At 36.0% G+C, this 21,658-nt stretch overlaps 3 protein-coding genes and 1 long non-coding RNA gene across 5 annotated transcripts; 2 read left to right on the top strand and 2 right to left on the bottom strand.

The window, feature by feature from the left end:
* Nucleotides 1-604: 604 nt before the first annotated feature.
* Nucleotides 605-2,327, bottom strand: LOC133857620 (probable glutathione S-transferase). The gene is made up of 3 exons (XM_062292891.1): nt 1,914-2,327; nt 1,544-1,546; nt 605-1,306 (listed from the first exon to the last, which is right to left on the bottom strand). The coding sequence occupies exons 1-3, from the start codon at nt 2,220-2,222 to the stop codon at nt 953-955; spliced, it is 666 nt and encodes a 221-aa protein (XP_062148875.1). The 5' UTR covers nt 2,223-2,327; the 3' UTR covers nt 605-952.
* Nucleotides 2,328-3,115: 788 nt separating this feature from the next.
* Nucleotides 3,116-6,507, top strand: LOC133857456 (protein LOW PSII ACCUMULATION 1, chloroplastic). Of its 2 annotated transcripts, none has more exons than XM_062292733.1 (4): nt 3,116-3,573; nt 5,120-5,692; nt 5,782-5,837; nt 6,132-6,265. In XM_062292733.1, exons 1-3 carry the CDS (start codon nt 3,341-3,343, stop codon nt 5,834-5,836), a joined length of 861 nt encoding a protein of 286 aa, XP_062148717.1. In that variant the 5' UTR covers nt 3,116-3,340; the 3' UTR covers nt 5,837; nt 6,132-6,265. The 2 variants fall into 2 exon arrangements, with proteins under 2 accessions (XP_062148717.1, XP_062148716.1); XM_062292732.1 differs by having other exon boundaries at nt 3,119-3,573; nt 5,782-5,832; nt 6,132-6,507.
* Nucleotides 6,508-9,105: 2,598 nt separating this feature from the next.
* LOC133858136 (photosystem I reaction center subunit IV, chloroplastic) lies at nt 9,106-11,648 on the bottom strand. Its single transcript, XM_062293590.1, is given in 4 exon segments — nt 9,106-9,430; nt 9,715-9,780; nt 11,197-11,568; nt 11,571-11,648. Coding segments are annotated over 4 exon segments (606 nt in total). The 5' UTR covers nt 11,634-11,648; the 3' UTR covers nt 9,106-9,325.
* A 5,096-nt stretch (nt 11,649-16,744) lies between these two features.
* On the top strand, nt 16,745-18,662 carry LOC133858153 (uncharacterized). Its single transcript, XR_009898457.1, has 3 exons — nt 16,745-16,923; nt 17,310-17,602; nt 18,322-18,662. It is a non-coding gene; the product is annotated as an uncharacterized LOC133858153 (long non-coding RNA).
* Nucleotides 18,663-21,658: the final 2,996 nt, after the last annotated feature.

The following is a 21,658-nucleotide window of genomic DNA, read 5'->3' as shown; positions in this document are numbered from 1 at the left end:
TGGCAAGAAAGGGGTGTTAGGTATACAACTTGTATACAACAATCCTTATGTGTAATGATATTTTAGCATTTATTTTTAGTCATTAACGATATAGATTGTTGTGCACAAGTTGTACAAATATCATTACACTTGGCAAAAAGTGTACGCCCCACAAAATGATCAAATGTATAAGATATCAATTTCTCGATTCACTCATTATGACTTGTCTTCATTGCAACTTCCAACAATGAACATTATGAAAAATGAGTGTTACTATGAGTACTACAGCTTTTGCTACAAATCTATTGCACACTCACATAACAATTCACGTGGTACTTACCAATACTATGTTAGCCGCTAAGATGTGGACTGTCACGTGGTAATTCATATGACACTTATCACGTATACCAGAAAATTAGTGTTACCATGAGTATTACAGTTTCTGCTACAAATCCATTACACACCGACATAACAGTTCACGTGGTACTTACCAATATTATGTTAGCCGCCAAGATGTGGACTGTCACGTGGCAGTCCAGATGATACTTATCACGTATGCCAATAAATGACAAGAAATAATAAAGTCAATAACCAAGCAGTGAAGAGGAACTAAGGCTACAGTTGATAACAATAATTGATATACTCCTTTAAAAATCATTTCTTAGCACTTATACAGGAGAACTCATAATCATATTGTAAATTTCCAACAATAAGCCCACCAGGGTTAGCTCGAATGGTCGCTCGTTTGGAGTGTAATACCACGAGATCGGTTATTTGAGTCTCTTTAATTACCAGACACATGGTTTTTGCAAGCGAGGTCATGTATTCAGAGTTTATCTGACAATGATGGGTCCCAAAGGAACCCTACCTTGAAAGGGCTCCTCGTAAAAAAAAAAAAAAAACAAAAAAACAAAAAAATCCCAACAATGGAAATAAAGAACAAGGCCTACATGGAAAATTCCAAAGCTAAGATCTATGATGTTGATGCAATAAACATCTCCCTTAGATGTTTGAAATGTGCCAACATTTCATTGCCAACAGGAAGGTTCTCTTTGATCACAGGGACTTCCTTGAAGTTTTTACTCCAAGCATGTAGGCGTGGGAAGCTGTCAGCTTCCAGCAGTCTTACACCAACTGCTTCTTCCATAACTTCAAGCCAGCCAGATAACCATCCAAAGGCAAGGTCTGCCAATCCAATCTCATTGCCTCCAAAAAATTTCTTCCCCCCAAGGCCATTATCTTCTATTATTCTCAACAGCTCTTTGGCTTCTTTTGTTGCCTTCTCTTGCTCTTCTCCCACAGCATGAAAGAAACTGAAAAAATGGGGCTCTAGGGAAGCCAAAAATATTAGGTTAGAGACTCTTAAAATGCGTTTTAAGCAAAATTGTGAAAAGTGTTTCAATTGAGAATGCGTTTCAGAAAAATTGATGTAGGAAGCGCGTTTTAAAAGCACGATTTTAAAGGCTGAATAACAATTTTACCAAACACTTAATTGCATTTTTAAAAATTATGTTTTAATTAACTGAATTTTAAAATTGTTATTTTTCAAACCTCTAAACCAAACGGACTCTTAATCAAGTTTTCTAGTTTTGAGTTTACTAGAATTCCTCTAATGATTTATTATTATTCTTTTTAATGAAAAATATTGTTTACTACTTCATTGGGATTTTAAGTCCTTAAACAGTTCATTTTGATCAAGCATGTGAAAATTCCTTGAGAACTTTGTCATGAAAGAAATTGAAATGAAGAGAGGAAGAATTGAAGAAAAACCCACTAGTAATTTGAGGATTTCATACTCTTAAATGGAGGAAAATAAACATATATATATATATATATATATATATATATATATATATATATATATAGAGAGAGAGAGAGAGAGAGAGAGAGAGAGAGAGAGAGAGAGAGAAAGAGAGATTAAAATTATGTATTACCTTTTCCTCTTCAAACTTTGTCCAAAACCGAGCCATGGCCTTCTCATAAGGGTCATCTTTCAGCAAGGGATTATGTGGCCAAACCTCATCAATGTACTCAAGAATAACAGTTGACTCAGAAATTGGATTTCCACCATGAACAAGCACTGGGATCGTCTTATGAACTGGGTTATACTTCAAAAGAAGATCACTCTTGTGGGAAAGATCTTCTTCTACATATTCATATTTCACACCCTTGAGTTTCAGAGCCCATATAACTCTGTAGCAGTAAACGCTAGGCCAAGCTCCTAGGAGCTTCACTTCTGCCATTCTTGTTGGCTGTGTGATCTTCTTTCTAGCCTGGAAATAAGTTCATATACTTGAACAAATGGATTGGTTTTCTTGGTCTTTGTAAGCTTTGAATCCAAAGGATTAGGAGATAAGTTATTTTATTGAAGGCTTTTGCTATGTTTGACTATAGATTTCTTTAACAAATGCAAGTGCGAAAAGGAGAAGAATATATGCCCAAAGAGTACACCAACAAAACAATGGAAAATGTTTGAATGACTACAGTTTTTACTACAATTTTTCTTATAAACTAACGGAGTATCTACGTGAAATTTATTATATTAGCTAGAAACTGTCGTGACACTTATCATGTCGGCTTGTGGTAACTACCACGTCAATTTTGTCAACGACTTATAATAAAAGTTGTAGTACAAGGAAAACAATCTCTCTGAGTAACAAATATGAAAATCAGTAGAGGGAGCAAAACAAGGAAAACAATCTCTCGTATAAATTACATAAACACAACTTATTGTCTTAGTAGACGCGTTTGGTGAGACTCTACAAGTTAAACCAAACAAAATTAAGGTATTAACGCGATTCTTTTTATTAAGTAGAGAGATATGTGTTAAATCTCTAATTTTTATTTTTTCTTGTTTTTTAATAATGTTAAATCTCCAATTATTCTAAAAACTTATGCGAATAGAAATGATGAATTTAATTATTTAATTAAAATTTTAATACTTCTCTTCACGTGTGAGTTCAAACTCTTCCTTAAAAAGTGAGGTCTAAGATAAATTACATAGACAAGGTTTGAACTTAATACTGTGTTAAATAACTGATTATCTTATAAAATAAAAATAATAAATCTAAATAATTTAATTAATATTATAATAATATTCCAAACACCCCACAAGTAATAATTAGGTGATAGAATTAATTTCTCCTCAGAAATTATTTTCCATCCCAAAAGTTTCTTGAACCCTAAAATTTCACCACCCCAAAAATCAACAAAGTGTAACTTGGGCTACAGGTGGAAGGGTGGTGGCAACGGTCAAGCGTCTGCGTGGCAATATTCTGGTCATCCATCCAAAAACAGTTAGCAAAAGAACTGTGAGTGAACAACCGGGAAATTAACTACACCAGCTAGTTAGCACTCAGCCATGGCTTCTGTGGCAAACGTTCCGTGCATTCTCCGACCACCGAAACCTCTTCATCACAAAGTCAGCAGCAATAACAACTTCAAATTTCTCTGTCGCCAATTTATTGTTCATAGAAACACTGGGTTGGTCCCTTCTGACACTGTAGCATGCCGCTGTCCACGCAGCCCAAAGCGAAGTTCTTCCACTATCATCTGCTCCGCTGCTAATAAGCCATCCCCATCCCCTGAAATCAGGTGCTCTCTCTCTCTCATATTACTATTTTTTCTGAATTTAAATTGTGGGTGTCATAGCACTGTTGATGTTGTTTTAAAATTTATGATTTCTTGGCATGTTCATTGTTTTACTGTAGTGTCTGAGTATGGGACATCCAAACAAACCCATGTATATGAAAGATGATTGAGGGGGGGGTTACTTGGGTTACTTTTATCCTGTAATGGGGAGAGATATCTTAGCTTTTTGCTAAGTAATATTCAATATTCAGCCAACAAAGAAATATAATGCTCATTTTGATCAACAAGAAGGGGATTTTGTGTATGAAAATTGTTAAACAACCACTTAACCCAAAAGCTTAAGTCGATAGAAAATGATTGATTTAATCATTTAATTAATATATATTCTATCACTCTCTCTCTCACGTGTGGGTTCAAACTCTTTTTTAATAAGTGAGCCCCAACACATGGAATATTTAACTAAAATGGGAAGTGAATTTTAGGAGACAAAGTTGAACTTAGGACCTTTGGCTCTGTTAAACTACTACTTATCTCAAAAGGTTAAGCTCGTAGAAAATGATTGATTTAATCATTTAATTAATATTCTAAGAAAAATTGAGCTGGACTGGAAAAGTGGTGATTTTGTTTTTTGTGATTCTCAACTCAACTAAGTGTTAATCCCAGTTAATTAGGTTCACATTCAGGTGCTTTGTGACATCTCATGAACATGGATCCTTTTGGTGTAATTTTGGGATTGACGCATCGAATAGTTTTAAAACTGTTGTATGGTTTTGCAAGATAATGGTTTGTAGTGTGTGATTCTAGGACGTCAAGGGAGTGTCCAAAGAATTGGAATAGTTTATTTGAGGATAATGAGAGGGATGAGTAATAAGAAAAGGAAATCTAGAAATGAACATGCTTATATTGTGTGGCTGAATGAGGTATCTGAGACTCCTCTTTGGTAATTACTGAGGACTGACATGAGATAACTTGAAGTGTTGCAGTTCTGATAAAACTAGGGAAAGAGAAGGGAATGAAGAAAATCCAACTTATTTCACTCACTTGGACATGCTGCTTTTATAATTCCTCTGATCCATATTCTTGGATCTCTTTTAAAAATCCAACTTTGGAGACATCATTTAACATATTGTCTTTCGAATAAATAGATCTAAGTTTCCAAAACTACACTCCTTAATTTAAACTCAAATAAAGCAAATGAAAAAAGGGTGTTTACTTTCAAGGATAAGTATTTTTAAAAAATTGTGTCTATTCATTTATCAAAATAGACAATATTTTGGGACATTTCAATTAGAATAGAGAACCAACAATATGAGACGAAGGAAGCAATATATAATATGAATTTACTTGCAAATTTGAGTAGCAATTCACTTTATTGTGTTTGCACTTAGAACTTATTTTAAAGTACAAGTACAAATAAATCTTAGAAAATAAGGCTGGTTGCATTTTCAATTTCTTCTCTAACTTGGTTTATTTTTATCCAATGCCTCTGCTACCAAGTTCTGTTTTACATGTGAGGGTTCCTTGTAATCACAATTTTATTTGTTCTCAGTTCTACAGCCAAGATACGGAGCGAAGTTCTTACTCCCTTTCGGACTGTTCGGATGTTCTTTTATCTTGCTTTCATAGCAAGTGGTACTCTGGGAGGATTAATAGCAACCACACAATTGATTGCTGCTCTAACGAACCCCACAAAAGCAGCTGGAATCCTTGACATGTTGAAAGGTCTTGGCATAGACATTGGAGCAGTCTCTCTTTTCGCATTCCTTTATTCTAGGGAGAACAATGCTAAGAATGCACAACTGGCTAGGCTTTCAAGGGAGGAAAACCTTTCAAATCTTAAGCTCCGTGTAGACCAAAAGAAGGTTATCCCTGCCAGCTCTTTTAGAGGGATTGCTCGTCTTGTAATTTGTGCTGGCCCTGCATCCTACATTATGGAGTCTTTTAGACTAAGCGAACCTTTCACCGAAAGCCTTTTGGAGAGAGGAGTGCTTGTAGTACCCTTTGCTACAGATGGAAATTTGCCTAGTTTTGAGTTTGAAGAAAATGAAGAGAACAAGGAGATTACAACCAAAAGGAAGAGACTCTGGCAGCTGGCACCTGCTTTTGTTTCTGAGTGGTCCAAGTAAGTCACAATGTTCATTAAAGAAGTGTCAATCCATTTCAGGCTGTTGCTGTCTCTCTCATATATGCTATTGTTCTTATAAACAATAGGTGGCTAGATGATCAGAAAAAGCTGGCTGGTGTCTCCTCAGAGTCTCCTGTGTAAGGTTTCTACATATTATACTCTTGAACAAAAGAAGTTCATGAATTTTACATGCATATATGCAAACCTTGTTCCAGTTCGCTTCATGTATTTCTTTTCTTTCTTTTAGACTGTAATCAAATATCTTGTTACATTGTACATCTATAGACAATTTTGAATAAGTTTACTGTCTGTCAATTTAATATAGTCTGCTGTAAAATTTTTCTTAAGGGATAGATGCTCTTGAACATATTTGTGGGAAGTTAGCATAACAGTACTTGCGTTAAGTGATTTTGTTTATTTGTATTCATTTTTTCAGATATCTATCTCTACGGATGGATGGGCGTGTCCGTGGTAGTGGTGTTGGTTACCCCCCTTGGAATGCTTTTATTGCACAATTACCTCCTGTAAAGGGAATATGGTCAGGTCTTCTGGATGGAATGGATGGAAGAGTTCTTTGAAGAGTGTTTCCTGTTTTTGAAGGTCGCTTTCTCTTCAACTTGATGGAATTATAATACCTCGCTTTACTCCTTTCTGATCATAAAAGTTATGATAGCCTCCTTGTGAACTTGATGCATTTATTGGTTATTCATTGGTCAATTCTGTATTATTTTTTGCGCCTCTCCTTGAGTTGCTACCTATAACAGCATTCTGTTAGAATGGGTCTTCTATCCATGATTTTAACATTTAGCCCAGTTTATTTCTTTTTTGATAAGTAAAATTTATTGAAAAGGCGCAAAGGGGCGCAACCCAAAGTACACAGGATGTATACAAGGAACCCCTAAGGAACAGGGGAAAGAGAACAACTGTCTAAGAAATCAAAATAGGAACAATCATGTATAGTCTTAATTCTATCCCTCCACATATACAACAATTGCAACATCTTTCTCTTCAGATTTGACAAACCCGTCTCACAATCTTCAAAGCAGCGAGCATTCCGTTCCCTCCAGATGCACCACATCAAACACAGCGGAGCCATGCGCCAAATCTGTAACGAGGTCCGATTATTTGTATTTCTTGGGAGCAAGATTATTTGTATTTCCTGTCATTATTTTTTTGAAGCACAAGCGGAGATTGTCTTCAATGGCAAAGGTAAAATGATGCTTGTGCTTCTTAAAAAATCATGATGGATGCATACATAAAAATTGTTGAATTGTTTCCTTTCTTAAATTTTTTGGAAGATATTTCACTAGCACAATGAAAATTATGATTATGGAAACTTCTGTGGTTAAAGATATTTCTCTGATTCTCTGCCAAAAAAAAACTGTTCAGAAACAAATTGAACCATGGGAAACACTAAGAGCTGAATGTGTTGAATTTATAAATGCCGAGGTTTGCATAGATGTTTGCTAAAAAAGCTGTAATAGGCAACTATTTCATATTCATTTGTTGCTGCAAATTCATGATAATGACCCTAACAGAATGCTCCAAATTGGAATATTGTTCTCTCTCTCTCTCTCTCTCTCTCTCTCTCTCTCTCTCTCTCTCTCTCTCTCTCTCTCTCTCTCTCTCTCTCTCACACACACACACACACACACACACACACACCAATTGTCCTTGAACTTTGGACCTGTAGCTTTGTCATTTGGACACAAAACCAACAGGCCCCATGGAGGCTGAAAGTCGTATTAGTCATGGGTAGCTTTGAATATTGACATGCTTCTGCCATTCAAGCAGTAGCTTTGGGTTTATGGATTGATTTCGACCTTAGTGAGGAAGCAGAAGGTCGTCACCTCTTGCTCTTGAAATGTAACCTAGATGGTCGACCATCTAGGTTAGCAGAGCACCCAAATATGCAAATGAAACGTAAAATATTTGAGTGCTCTGACAAAACTCTTGCACTGCAGAACTCACAAGGCAATCATATGGTTGTACAAGGTTAGACCTTTTCAGATTATTTCTAGAAAGGCTACATAAATGAGATTGTGTTAGCATTATTCCTCTACCTCTGTATATGCCTGGATGGATGGCATGATGGCCAGATAAATGAGCTACTTGTTTTTCGTTGTAGGATTATGCAACAAAGGAAAAAAAATTCTTCTTGTTATCAATGTGATTATATATCTTTGGAGAATGAAAACTTTTTGTGCAGACTCCTTTCTTTGTTAAGCTATGCCTATTGTAGATATGTAATCGCCTGAATCTGCTGACATAACAAAGGGACATCATGCACAAGAGCATTTTGCCAGTTATTTGTGACTGAATGAATCGATATTATAGAATAAGTCCAAAAAGAATAATAAAATGAAAAAGAATATGAATATGACATGGAAAAGGCATATAAAAGGTTGTCTACTGGATTGTTATGGCTCTCGTGCAGTGCATGACTCTGGTATTCCCTTTGATGCTAAGTTGTCTACTATCATTAAGGGTGGGGATTGGTTCTGGCCCTTTGCTCGGTCCAATTCAATTGTAGAGATTCAATGTAGGCTACTTGAGATTCTTATTGAAGGTGCTGATTTGGCTGTTTGGCATTCTCCCAATGGTGTTTATTCTTGTGCAGCAACCTGGGATCAGTTGAGAGTTAAACTTCCGGTTGTTATGTGGTGAAAGCTGGTTTGGCACTTTCTGGCCATCCCTCAACATTCATTCTTTTTTTGGTTGGTATTTAGAGAGGCCATAGTGACTAAATACCGTATGAGTAGTTGGGAGTATTCTGGAAATGTGCTCTGTTTGATTTGCTATGCTTGTCATGAGAGTCGGGAGCACATTTTCTTTCAATGAGGTTTTAGTTTGCGGATATGGTGGACTCTGATGTCTGCATGTCTCTTCACTGAAGTTCCGTCTGATTGGGAGAAGGTTGTGACTTGGTGCATTGCTAAGCTCCGAGGGAAGGGATTACAGGCTAACCTTGGCAATCTTTGCTTAGGTGCATGCATTTATCATCTTTGGCAGCAGAAAAATGCTTTGGTGCACAACAGCAACTTGAGATCTGAAGAGGCTATTTTTAAACAGATAACGTGGGAAGTTCATACTCGGATCCTTGTTAAGGGATCATTTAAGAACCTTGATAAATGTATAGAGCTTGTAATTAGTTGAAATTTACAGAAGTTGCTTTTATAAGGTTTGTTGTTTTGTTATGTAGTAATGACTGTATAGGTTGTTCTGAGTAGTTGTCCTCTGTTTGAGGTGTTTTTGGGCTAGTGTTTATTAGCGAGTGTAATTTGTTGAGCTTTTATAAAATTCTTTTATTCATCCGAAAAAATGAAAGGCAAGTCTCAGTCCCTCAGATATCATTTTCATATTGTTTCTTGAGGCCTTCTAAAATAGGGTGTCACTGTTTCATATAATAATTGCAGAATTAATGGTGGCCTTCCTTTCTTAAAACTGGTTCAAATTACAGCCAATGTGGAATGTCATGAACAATATCGATATGATCATAACATTATAAGCAAGAAGAGACAAGAAATCAAAGAGAGTATGATACACATTTCTGGCACAAACTTGCTAAAGCTAGAGAGTGGAATAGTGGGAGAATTACAATTGCAATTACTATTACAATACAACCACGACTCATTTAACTTCTTCAATCTCATCCAATGCATAGTTATTTGTAGATACATTTGCATAGTTAACTTTGTTGAATCGAACCACCACTGGGTAGCGACTCTTTGGGTCCTGTCAAATGAATTTCGATATAGAAAATTAAATGCTTCAACTTAACAAATGAGTATGTTATTTAGTATATTGTTATACGACTATTATGCAACTAGAATGACGTGACAGTGAAAATTGGCCATATATTTTTTATTTTTTTCCAATTGTTTATCCAATGACTAATTTTCATTGTCACTGTCACATCATCAAATTGTTAATTGTACGACAGTCGTATAACAGTCTAATAAATAACATTATTCTTAACGAACAGCCAAGAAGAGAATAGAGAGAGACAGAGCACTGACCTGGTCAACAGCTACCACAGATCCAACGCCCTTGAACCAGTAAGACTCCCTCCTAAGAATCTTAACCTGAGGAGCGACAATCAAGGGCGGACCTAGGATTTAGGATTTTGGGAGGCCAAATTGAAAAAAACTAATTTGGGGGGGCCAAAACTAAAAAAATTAAAAAAATGTAGGGGTAAAATTTTCAATTTTTTTTTTTTGGGAGAATTAAAAATGTTAACTATATAACTGAAAACTTGTGAAATTGAAATGAATAACCATTAATTATAGCATTGAGTATACACGTATAAGTATAAAAAAGTTGAGTATCATATTCAAAAGATATCACAAGTATGAATGGTTAATGTAATATTAGTCCCAAATCCAATTTGAGTAGTATCCGAACATGTTATATTATGGTCTCACTGAAAGACTGTCAAGGTATCAATCTCCTTAACAATGGCCAATTCTACAAGTCCCTAACATTCTTCTCCACCATTTTACTTTGTTTGCTAGTATGAAATAAAACTACAAACTACTAGGAGACCATGAAGCTCAAGCCAACCTACATTCTTCCAAAAAATTTACACATACCAGGGAAAGAAAAGGTTAAAATAAAACACCCTTTGCTGTGGCTATGAATTTTTTAGTTTGATCAACAGTGAAAATGAGTACTAACAAGAATTACACTCTCATGTAGACAAAGTTTTCTTCCAAACAGAATTGATAGAAATTCCTTCAGCCCAGTTTGGTGTTTATGCATAACATATTTAGAGTCCGTTTGGCCTTGCTACTTCATAGGCTAAAAGTGTAATTTTTTAAACAAAATCATGAAAAAAATATCATTTGGTAATGCATTTTTAAAAAATTGTTTAATAAAAATGTAGAGAAATATGCATTTTCAAATCGCAAATAATGGTACGTTTTAAAAAACGTAAGATTTTAAACGCTGAATCACATTTTTAATGGCCAAATCACAATTTTAGCAACATTTTACTTCATTTTAATAGATGGTGTTTCCATATCACATGTTTTCAAATCGCTATTTTTTAAATCACATGTTTTAAAACCGCAAATCCAAACGGACCTTACTTGTCCAGGATTAAGTGCATGTAAATTACTTAAAGTTTTTGCATGTAAATTACAGATTTTTTTGTCGAGCAATTGATGGAACTTGGAAATATCCCTTGTCCCAATAATCCTATAAATTGCTACAAATAGCTTCAGGGCTGTAGTTTACTTAAGCTAGAAGCTAAAATTTTAGGGATTGAATAAGCACTAAATCCCACCTTCATTTGGGTTTTGGGTTTAATAATCAGAGAAGGGACAACCTTGTAGCAAAAGCAAAACCCAGATTTTGGACCAAGAAAAGCAATATACATAGACATGATTGATCCTTGAAAACATATCCTTGTCAGAGGAAAAGATTACTAATTAGGCTTTCATGGCAGTTTGTTTTCCCAGTAAAGAAGTTCATAAGCATGTGTAAGGTGGGTTACTGACCTTAGTGCCTCTCTTGGGTCCAATCGGCGGTGGCTTAGCCTTTGGAGCTTCACCTACAGGTGACGCTGCGGTGGTTGCCGGTGGAGCTGCCCCCTCCTCAGCTGCCCTTACAACAAGCCTTGAGCTGTTGCTGTTGTTGATGTTGTTGTTCTTGACAGGAAAGCATACCATGTTGCTCCTGGCAGATGAACTTGCGCTGCTTGTAACATTAGGTGTTAGAACAAACCCAGAAGCAGCTGATGCCATGTTGCAGCTTGCCATTTTGTGCTCTCTCTCTCTCTCTCTCTCCAAAATCAATGGGCTTTGAGATGAAAGTGGGACAAAGTACAGCAAATATTGAGAGGCTTCGAATGAACTGGATCTTTTTTCTAATTATCTGATCTTCGCAAGTTGAATAAATCGTTTCCTCCACTAGGGTGCTGCCACCTACGCACCATATCCCGGTTCTTTGGATAATGTGATTGCAAGTCATGTGTTTTAATTTTTTGTTTTCTCGGATTTTTCATTTTCTTATTCATTGCCCATTTGATTTTTTATTTATTTTTTTTTTTTTACCAATCCTATGGTTTTTTTTTTTTTTTTTTAATCTAGTTGTTTGTTTTACTTGCGCATTTTTCTTATCCAAACCTTCATTCTCAAATGCCTAAAAGAGGATTCTAGATGTAAAAGCATTATAGTCTCATCAAATTTTACTAATCAAAATAATTAAAAATTATATTTTTCTATTTTAGTTATTTATTTTTTTAAAGTACTCTTGCAATCTCACCATTTTAGCTATTTATTATCATTATTTTATTTAAATAATTTTTTTAAAAAAAAAAAAAAAATAGTGGGTAATGCATGAGAGAAAAATAATATGAAAAAAAGAGTGAATTTTAATAGTTTTTTTAATAGGAAAATGGAAGGGAAGGAGACAAGGAGTACTACATCAAATAAAAAAAAAAAACACCAAAAAAAAGAAGAGGGGGGAGCAGTCTATTAATAATAGCTTCAGTATAATAAAAACAGTGCGAGAAAAACATAAGAACTATTAAAAAAGAGCTAAATGAATGGTCAGGCCAGTGAATTCGAGCCAAGAATGAGGCCATTTGAAATGACAAAATATCTATAGTGGCAGTCCATAGATGAAATTGCCTAAAACATCTATTGCAGAAACAAGCAAACTTGAAAACCATAATAGAGAGGGGAGCATTATTCATTATTGGTCGTTGGACCGAAGGCGCCTTAGAGAAGTACCATTGCAGTGTCCGATGAGGATGGACATAGCTATTAGCTACTGGATTTGGAAGTCTCTATAGGCAAAAAATAAAACTAACTATGGAGATCCAGAGAGCAAGGAGCCAAGGAGGGATGAAGCCGACGATATGACGCATGAGCCAAAAATAAGTTGTAGCAAAAGCAACTAAGCAAGCAAAAGGGGGTCAACGAAAGCAACAGTGAACGGTGGTGCTGAAGGGGTGACGCGTGGCCGGTAGAGGAAAGTGAAACGCTGCAAATCTGGCCTCAAAGTTGCATACCCCCCCCCACCAAAAAAAAAAAAAGAGAGAAAATAAAGAAAAAGAAAATGGAAAAAGGGAGAGGGAGAGGAAGAGGAAGAGGAAGAGGAGGATGTCATTCATCAAAGGAAATTAAGAGAGATGGAGAGGGAATTAGCAAAGAGAGAGAGAGAGAGAGAGAGAGAGGGGGGGGGGTCTTGTTTTCTTCTAGAGAGAGAGGCTTTTGAGCTGATTTAGTGCCGAGGGAGGGAGGCTTCACGCCACCCTCCTCCCAGAGATGGTTTCCCTCTAGCTTTTCTAAAGTTAGGGTAGTTTTTTGATCCTCCATGATGTGAACCAGTGGAGACTAGATTTCTCCCAGCCACTAGGGCTGTGTAGTTTTGTTTCCCACGGGCTTTTATTGATGGTGGCTGGTAGTCCTCTTAGCCTTTGAGCTATAGAGTTTTTTTCTTTCCTTTTCTGTCTTGCTTTCTTTTTTGGTCTTCTTTTCTTTTTCTGACAGAAACTTCACAAGTAGTCGGTTGAGGGGAATGGATGTTCTTGGGGTGTCTCCGATGAAGGCGTTCTGGCAGTGCTTTTTGGGTGATATTTTTTGGAGCTAGATTTGTGATCTTCGGGTAGTTTTCTCGAGACATGCGCCCTTCCATGGTGGTTGCCGGCTTCCTCCAGTCTGACAGCATCAAGCCACGTCTGTGATGGGCTGTCCTGCTCAGTGTGTGGCCAGCACGTGCTAGAGCGTTCTCTCCCTGGATCCTCATGTGAGGGCCACGGCCGTCGTTTTTCGGTTGTGGTTGGCGAAGTTCAGTGGTTCTTAGTGTCGCCTGCTGCTGGGAGGACTTCAAAAGACAGCGCGTGGCCTGCACGCGCCGACTCTGGCTACGATGTTTTTCCGACACTGTTTGATTTGTGGTTTCTGTTTTGTGTTATTCCTTTATTTCTCATGTTACAGTCTACCTTTGTATTGCTCAAATTTTGTTAAAATATCTATTGGCTTTGAGCTAGATCGACCCTCTTTTCTTTTAAAGGGGAGTTATTGTATTATTGTAAAGAGAGGCTCAAATATTTGTTCTTATAAATCCTTCTGGCTTAGAGTGTAGGAGAGTTTTGTACCTCTATTATCAATATGTATGCCTTCGGACTTTTTCAGCAATTTATAATAACACATGCTATTTGTTCGGAAAAAAGAAAAAAAGAAAAAGAAAAAGAGAGAGAGAGATGGAGAGGGGAAAGAGCTCTCTCTGTCTCTGTCCCCATCTCTCAGTAAAAATATTCATTTTATCGCAATGCATAGTTTTTAAATTTATTTTTTTTATTCAAAATAGGAAAACTAGAAAAGGTTAATTACAAATGATGGTCTTTGGCATTCCCTGAATGTATAGAGAAAAGAAAATGAGACAAAGTGAGGATGATTCCATATACGATGGGAAGCGGCCCATTGCAATGCGTACTTGAACACATTCAGCGTAAACACTAGTTTAGTTTTTTAGTAGGACTCAAAGTTTAATCATAATATAGCATATTGCCTGATGTTGGCATACCATTTAACTTAAAAGCTTACATTTGTAGGTTTGAGCCCATTATGTTATATGAACCTCTCATACTTCTAACATATTTTTAATGTGAAACTGAATATTTTGCACTCACACGTGTATACTCAACAATAATATTAACCCAACAAGAAACCATAACAATAACATACAAGATGAATATAAATGATATAGAGCGTAGAAAATAAAGTTATGCATAACAATTATATGGTAATGTAGTGCCATATTATTTAAAAATTTAAAATGATGTGACAACGTATGCACTATATATATATATATATATATATATATATATATATATATATATATATATATATATATATATATATAGGATAATTGCACCGTTGGTCCCTGTGGTATGCCATAATTATTTTTAACTCCTTATAGTTTAAAAAGTTCATGAGAGGTTCCTGTGGTATACAATAATTACGTTTTACTCCCTAGGTCGATTTTCCGTCCACAATTTTGACAGAATCTATTAGCCCTACACGTCAGCAACACGTGTCGCCATCTTATTGGCGACACTTGTCCATCTTAATAAAAAAAAATATAAATTTATTAAAAAATAAATAAACTTATTTTTTTTAAAAAAAAAAAAAAAGAAAAGAAAAAATGGCAGGCTTGGGGTGGCCCCCCAATGGCCTGGGGGTGGCGCGCGGCCACCCCCCCAAGCCTGCCCTTTTTTCTTCTTCTTCTTCTTTTTTTTTTTTTTTGTGTGTGTGTGTCTTTTTTTGTTTTTTTTTTTTTTAAAAAAAAAAAGTTTATTTATTTATTTTTTAATATATTTTTTTTTTATTCAGATAGACACGTGTCGCCATCTTATTGGTAACACGTGGCGTTGACGTGTAAGGTTAACAGATTCCGTCAAAATGGTGGACGGAAAATCGACCCATGGAGTAAAACGTAATTATTGCATACCACAGGGACCTCCCATTAACTTTTTAAACCATAGGGAGTGAAAAATAATTATGGCATACCATAGGGACCAATGGTGCAATTATCTCTCTATATATAATGTAGTGCCATATTATTTAAAATTTTAAAATGATATGACAACGTATGCAATATATATATATATTGTCATTGACTCATTGCTATTAGGAATTCAGACCCCTATTCGCAAAGAGTTGTCGCAGATAAATTATTATCAGCAACGACCCTTTGTTGTTTGGTATTCTTATACTACTTTTAGGAAATGGTAATTTGTGTTCGCGTGTTAAGTTGAATTGAGGCAAGAGTATAAAATTATAGAAAAATGCTAGGAGTACTTAAAGTTTTACAAAGAAAAGCTTACAAACTGACATGACATGTTCTAAAAAGACAAAAATGCCCTTCACCTACCCCTACTCCTAGCCTCTGATGGCCGACCAAGAAAACATGAGATGGTTGAGAAGGAGGGGGAGATCCGGCCGATTGGGAGATCCTGCAGGTAGCATATCCCACCGGTAGCAAATTCGGCCGGTCCGTGGGTTTTGGTGTCCGTCCGGTAGCAGATCCGTGCGTTTCGGTGTGATGAGTTTAACCGGAAATGGAAGCAGTTGCAGATCCGGCCAAGGATGGAGATTCGGTTGGCAAGGGAGATCCTGTCGGCAATGATCCGACCGATGCGTGGGTTTCGATGTCCGGCCGGTAGCAGATCCGGCCAGTGATCCCAAACACTGAAACCCATCCAGAACCTATATACCAGATCCGGCCAGTGATCCTAAACACCGAAACCCATCATGATTCGGCCTTATCACGAAGAAGGCGATGATCGGGCACAGTGTTACATGGCACAATAACATCTCTTGAACGCCGCATTTCGATCGCAACTTGGAAGCACCACCAACCGGAGATGGAAGGGTAGTTTGGTCTTTATGTATTAAAAGTTGTTTTAACTTATTTTAATATAAAGCTGATGTGGAGCCTCATGTCAGTTTGTAAGTTTCTCTTTGTAAAACTTTAAGTACGCTTAGCATTTCTTAAGATTATATAGGCCAACCCTAATCTAACCCATTTAATTAAATGGGTCAAATCACTCAACCTCAATCTTCTAATTTTGTATTGGTTTTGTATGGATTCACGGGTCATGTCAAAAATTGATTGTCATTATGTTACATGTCGGTATAAAATTATACAGGTCAATCATAACACGAATAATTTAATTAAATATTTCAAATTTAATAATTCTAACCCTTTAATTTAATTTCAGATTCACGAATCGTATTAAAAATTACTAGACCTACCCGATATGGGAATAAATCAATAGACCTACCCGATATGGGAATAAATCAATAACAGCGACAACTTGCTTTCTTTCTTTTTTCGTGCGGCAGATAGATTTTGTTTGAGTACCTAGTAGGCTAGTAGCGACGACACATAGTCGTCGCGACAGGGTTATTTTGTTTTTTTCTAAAAGCGGGAGATATTGGCGCTGCGATCAAATTTTCCCACCAAAATACCAACGACGACGTTTTAAGTTTAACACTCTCTTCCCCCAAAATTTCCCTACTTCTAAAGTCTAAACTCACCGCACTCCTTTTCCCTCTCAAACTCTCTCTCTCTCCCTCGTTAACCAAAAATCTCTCTCTTTCTTATGCTAGGGCTACCGATCTTCCTCTTCACATCCCCACCTCCCAAACACACCCACAACCATCATCACCCTCAAAGCTCTGCTTTTTATTTTGGAACGGCTTCGTAGCAAGGTACCTCCGGATCTTTCTCTAAATTAATCTTTCATTATCATGGTTATTTTGCTGCGATTAGCAATGTTTGATTCGTGAATGTAATTTCTGAGTTACGTGGTGAATTTGGAATTATGTTTGAACTTTGAAGGTAGTTTCTTTTAGCTTTTCTTTTCTATTTTCTATTTTTGTTTGTTTGGCCAAGAGAGTTGAAGGAGGCTCAAAGAATTGGGGAAGTCTTTCTTGTAGCAAATTTCTAAGCTCATTTTCTGGATCATTTGTCGAGAATTGTGCAAGATTTTCTTTTTCCTTTTTTTTTTTTTTTTTTTTTTTTTTTTTTTTTTTATTTAAGGTTGTTCGCCTTAGTTTTGTAAGAGACAAAGCAGTTTAATTCTATTCTTGTTCAGAGGTATGGGTCACTCTGGCATACCTCCCCCATCCACTAATCGGTCTACTCGCAATCCTGACAACTACAAGCATAACTGGGAGCAGGCGGAGCATGAATTGATGCAAATGAGAGTGGAATTGAGGGAAATGCAGCAGCGATTGGAACAAACGGAGGAAAGACAACGAAGAATGGAGGAAAGACAACGAAAAACAGAGGAAAGACAACGAAAAGCAGAGGAAAGACAAAAAGAAATAGATTGTAAGCTAGCGTTCCTAATGGAACACTTCAAGTCTTGCTGATCGTTTGTGCTAGGTAATTCCAATACAATTGGTTCATTTTTACCTACATGCATTTCAGATTATTAACTATAAATATGCTGTAATATTACTGCTATTGAAGATTGTTGTTTCTAGCCCTTACATACCCGGCTAAAGATTTGCTATCTGTCAGTATGTGTAAACAAAAATGGCTATAAAGAATCTCTGTGCTTCATAAAGAATCTGGGTTTCATTAATCTTTTTGTTTACTTCATTATTTAGTCTCAGTTTAAAGATCCTTTCTTCATTATAATCCACTGAAAGAATGTGCTTCATTGACTAGAATCGTTGGGTTGATACAAGTTTTATCATATTGGCATATCATATTTTTGGAAGTTTTCTGTATCCCACTTAGATTTGGCAAGTATTTTACAAAGCTAATATAACTTTTCACAAAGTATTTTAGAGATTGTTGCTGGATATGCTCTAACAAGAGACAAGCTTCTTAGTCTCTGCGGGGTTGATCTATTGGATTTTTATCTTTGCTTTTATTTCCTTTTTAGAATTTCACACTTCAGACTTGCATATAAGAAAAGATACTGTCGTGATAGGGATGATGATGATGATAATTAATTTTTGTATTCCTGCTTTGCGCTTATTTCATCCACTGCACTTAGGTTCTTTGGTAAGATGATATATATACATGCAAGTTTCTGGTGAAATGATTATTCAACTCCAATCCTATTCTTTATATGTTTCTTATACATGATCCAGAGCAGCAGTTAGGAGCAAATGAATGAGTAGAGATTGCATTCCACTATCTAAACTTCGATCGTTAACCAAGCAATAAGCGTCATCTCTGCACTATGAAGACTTGAAAGCAACAGTTAATGAGCTTGCCGAAGCTTCTGATGCCTTCAAGGTCCCTCAATTTGCTGTGGAATGTGAGGTGGTAGTCTAAATTCAATTGTGGAATACAATGTTATGCTGATGTGATGCCAAAATTTAGCTAGGTTTTATAATGAGGGTGAGGGGTGCTTTGGTAAGGAACTTCATGTTCTACGACTTTTATTGTAATGAACTTTTTTTGCAATTAGGTTATTTGGTTGTTTTTGTTGCAGTGATAGTAATATCTTTTATTGGATTATACAATGATATGGTAAGAGCACAAATGATGCCCTACATAGATTAAGAAGACATCATCAGATTAAAGTCGTCGTTGATATATCTGCAACGACTAACAAACGTCGTCGTAGATATATACACTTTCCGCAACGACTAAAAGTCGTTGCAAATATATTGATTACAGTGACAACAATTATTTGTCGTCACAGATGATATATGTGACGAATTTCATACTGGGCGACGACTTTGTCTCTATCTGTAACAGCTGTTCTCGTCGCGTCTAAAATATACATCTGGAACGACTACTAGTGTTGTCGCTAAAAAGATACCTTCAGCGACGACATGTTAGTTTATAAGCGACAACCTTTGTCATCGCCAAAAATAAATATCCGGTGTTAAATAGTCTATGATACTTTGTTTTTTTTTTTTTTTTTTTTTGAACGGAAACCAGAACTTCCATTGATAACAAGCTCGAGGGCAAATATAATAGCTCGAAGGCAAACAACCAGCCTGAAAGTTACAAACACACGCCTATAAGCCCAAGGTAGTGAATAGAGATAGAATCTATAACTACTAAGTTTGTTCATAACTTAAAGCAGTTACCTAAGTAACAAACTAAAAATTACATGAACATACAATTGGGGTTCTCTCTTTACACTGAAGCACAACCCAACTAAAATGAGAGGACCTGGTCTAGTTTACAAGCCACTTAAAATGTCAAAGTAATTTAGAACCCATTACAAAGATAAGCTGTGAACAAAGACAAGAATATACAAAAAGAAAAATACAAGAAGCTGCCAAAAAACCACAAAAACAACCAGAGTCGGGAATCATTGTCACCGGAGCTGGCGCGTGCCCTGAAGCCCTACAGCAGCAGACGACATTTGGAACCACCGATCTCCACCAACCACCGCCGGACTTGACAAGATGTGGCCCTCACGCGCTAGTAGCAAGAGAAAACTCCCTAGCGCGTGCTAGTCACGAGCCAAGCAGGAGGGACCTCCACGGAAGAGGGCGTGTCAAAAGAAAATCAGCCGAAGACCACAGATCTAGCTCCAAAAATATCCCCAAATTTTGTACGGCCAGACAAAACCTTTGTCGAAGACACACCAAGAACGACCACTCCCCTCAACCAATTGCTAGTGTAGCTTCGACAAAAGAAAACCAAAAAAATAAAGCAACAAAAAGGGAAGAAAAAAACTCTATAGCTCTAAAAGGAAGAGAAACAACAATCACGACCGGCACAAGCCAGAGAGAACAAAACTCCATAGCCCTATATACGAAGGAACCAAACGTTGTGATGCACTGCAGTCAACTCCTTTTCGACCCAAATACCAAGCCTAAAAGACATATTACCTTGACTTTCTTTCATGATTGGACCTTCTGATTTCCCATTGCAGCAGTTTTTTAACCTTCAATCCAGTTATATTTTTCTTTTTGGTAAGACAATATTGAAAAGACTATCAAAACCAAATAAGTACTTTTAACTTACCCCTAAGGTATCAAAGTATTTTTTTTGATAATTTTTTTTCTTTTTTTTAATAAGGGCATAATTATATTTTAAAAAATTTATCAGGGGTAGAACAATCATTTTACATGCTAACATGGAGGTGATTGAAAGGGATCGAAAGATCAGAATTCAAAACCCCATCCCATCTTGGACAAATCTCTGATAAAACTATGATTATTTTTTTTCATTTGAATTGAATACTTAATACAATTTATAATATGAATTTGGTTAACATATGAGCTATTGTACTAAAAAGTATCTTTTTCAAAATAACCGTTTGAGTTAATGAAAAAATTACACGGTAGGGGAGTTGTATACTAAATAGTATTTTAAAATCCCAATTATTTTTACAAATTGAAAACCTCTATTTTCTCTAATAGTTTGTCTTCAGCATGCATATTCACAATCATGTAATGCGGATTAAGATTAATTAGGAAAGAAAAAATGTAATGCAGATTAAGATAGGTAGTATAGGTGTTTAATTTGAACAGTTTATTTTAAATGAGTGGCCTATAATTAGATCGTAAATAAAATAGAGATAATGAATAACGAGTATTGCAACGATGTTTGTCGTCGTTGATTCATATCAACGATGACTTTTAAGTCTATAGTGGTGACATTGAGTCGTAGCTACAAATCATTTTTCTTCCGGTGGTTTCACTTGAAATGAAAAAGAAAAAGTCTATATACTCCCTTCAAACTTTAGATTGTGACAAGGTCTCAAACTATAAAAAATTGTTAATGTTCATCCAATAATAAAAAATTTTTATATATATATATATATATATATATATATATATATATATATATATATATATATATATATATATATATATATATATTTATAAAAAAGACCCCGAAAAAAAACCCTCTTCTGGCTGGCGCACACAAAAAAAAAAAGAAAAGAAAAAAGAGGATAAATCAATTTTTGGTTCAAATGATTTGGAGTTTTGACAAAATAGCTTATTGAGTTTTAAAAAGTGATTAATCACTCGTTCAGGTAAGCAAAAAAGAATAAATCAGTCATTACCGTTAGAAAAGTTGATATAATTCGTTAATGTGTCATATCAGTACAAATCAGGCCGGCCAGAAGGAGTGGCAAACCCACCCCAAAGCCACCCCTTTAATTTTTTTTTTTTTTTAATTATTATTATTATTATTTTATTTATTGTCATTTGGGAGTGGTTCAACCACTCTCAATGGTTATGGGGGTTGTTCAGTCACCCTCATTTATCACATGAATAGATTCTGTTAACTTTTTTAGTGATAGTGACTAATTTGTTCTTTTTTACTTATTCCTTGAAGTGATTTTTAAAACTCAGAGAGCTATTTGTCAAAAATCGAAAGTACATGAACAATGAAGTGCTGATGCAGGGAATATCTATAGTGACTTCAAGCCGCTTTATGAGGAGGCTCCACCTGTAAAAGGAGGAAATGGTCGTCTGGTTCAAAGACCGAAGGTATTGCGATGCCCAA

The sequence above is a fragment of the Alnus glutinosa genome, chromosome 14 (genome assembly GCF_958979055.1).
Source record: "Alnus glutinosa chromosome 14, dhAlnGlut1.1, whole genome shotgun sequence".
NCBI lineage: Eukaryota > Viridiplantae > Streptophyta > Magnoliopsida > Fagales > Betulaceae > Alnus > Alnus glutinosa.
This window is presented reverse-complemented; position numbering and strand designations above follow the sequence as displayed.

Excerpts from the sequence above, each read along its gene's own strand:
- LOC133857620 (XM_062292891.1), bottom strand. The coding sequence starts at position 2,222 with ATGGCAGAAGTGAAGCTCCTAGGAGCTTGGCCTAGCGTTTACTGCTAC.
- LOC133857456 (XM_062292732.1), top strand. The coding sequence starts at position 3,341 with ATGGCTTCTGTGGCAAACGTTCCGTGCATTCTCCGACCACCGAAACCT. Across the intron at positions 3,574-5,119 it reads TCCCCATCCCCTGAAATCAG|TTCTACAGCCAAGATACGGA; the intron begins GTGCTCTCTCTC and ends ATTTGTTCTCAG. Across the intron at positions 5,833-6,131 it reads GTCTCCTCAGAGTCTCCTGT|ATATCTATCTCTACGGATGG; the intron begins GTAAGGTTTCTA and ends TCATTTTTTCAG.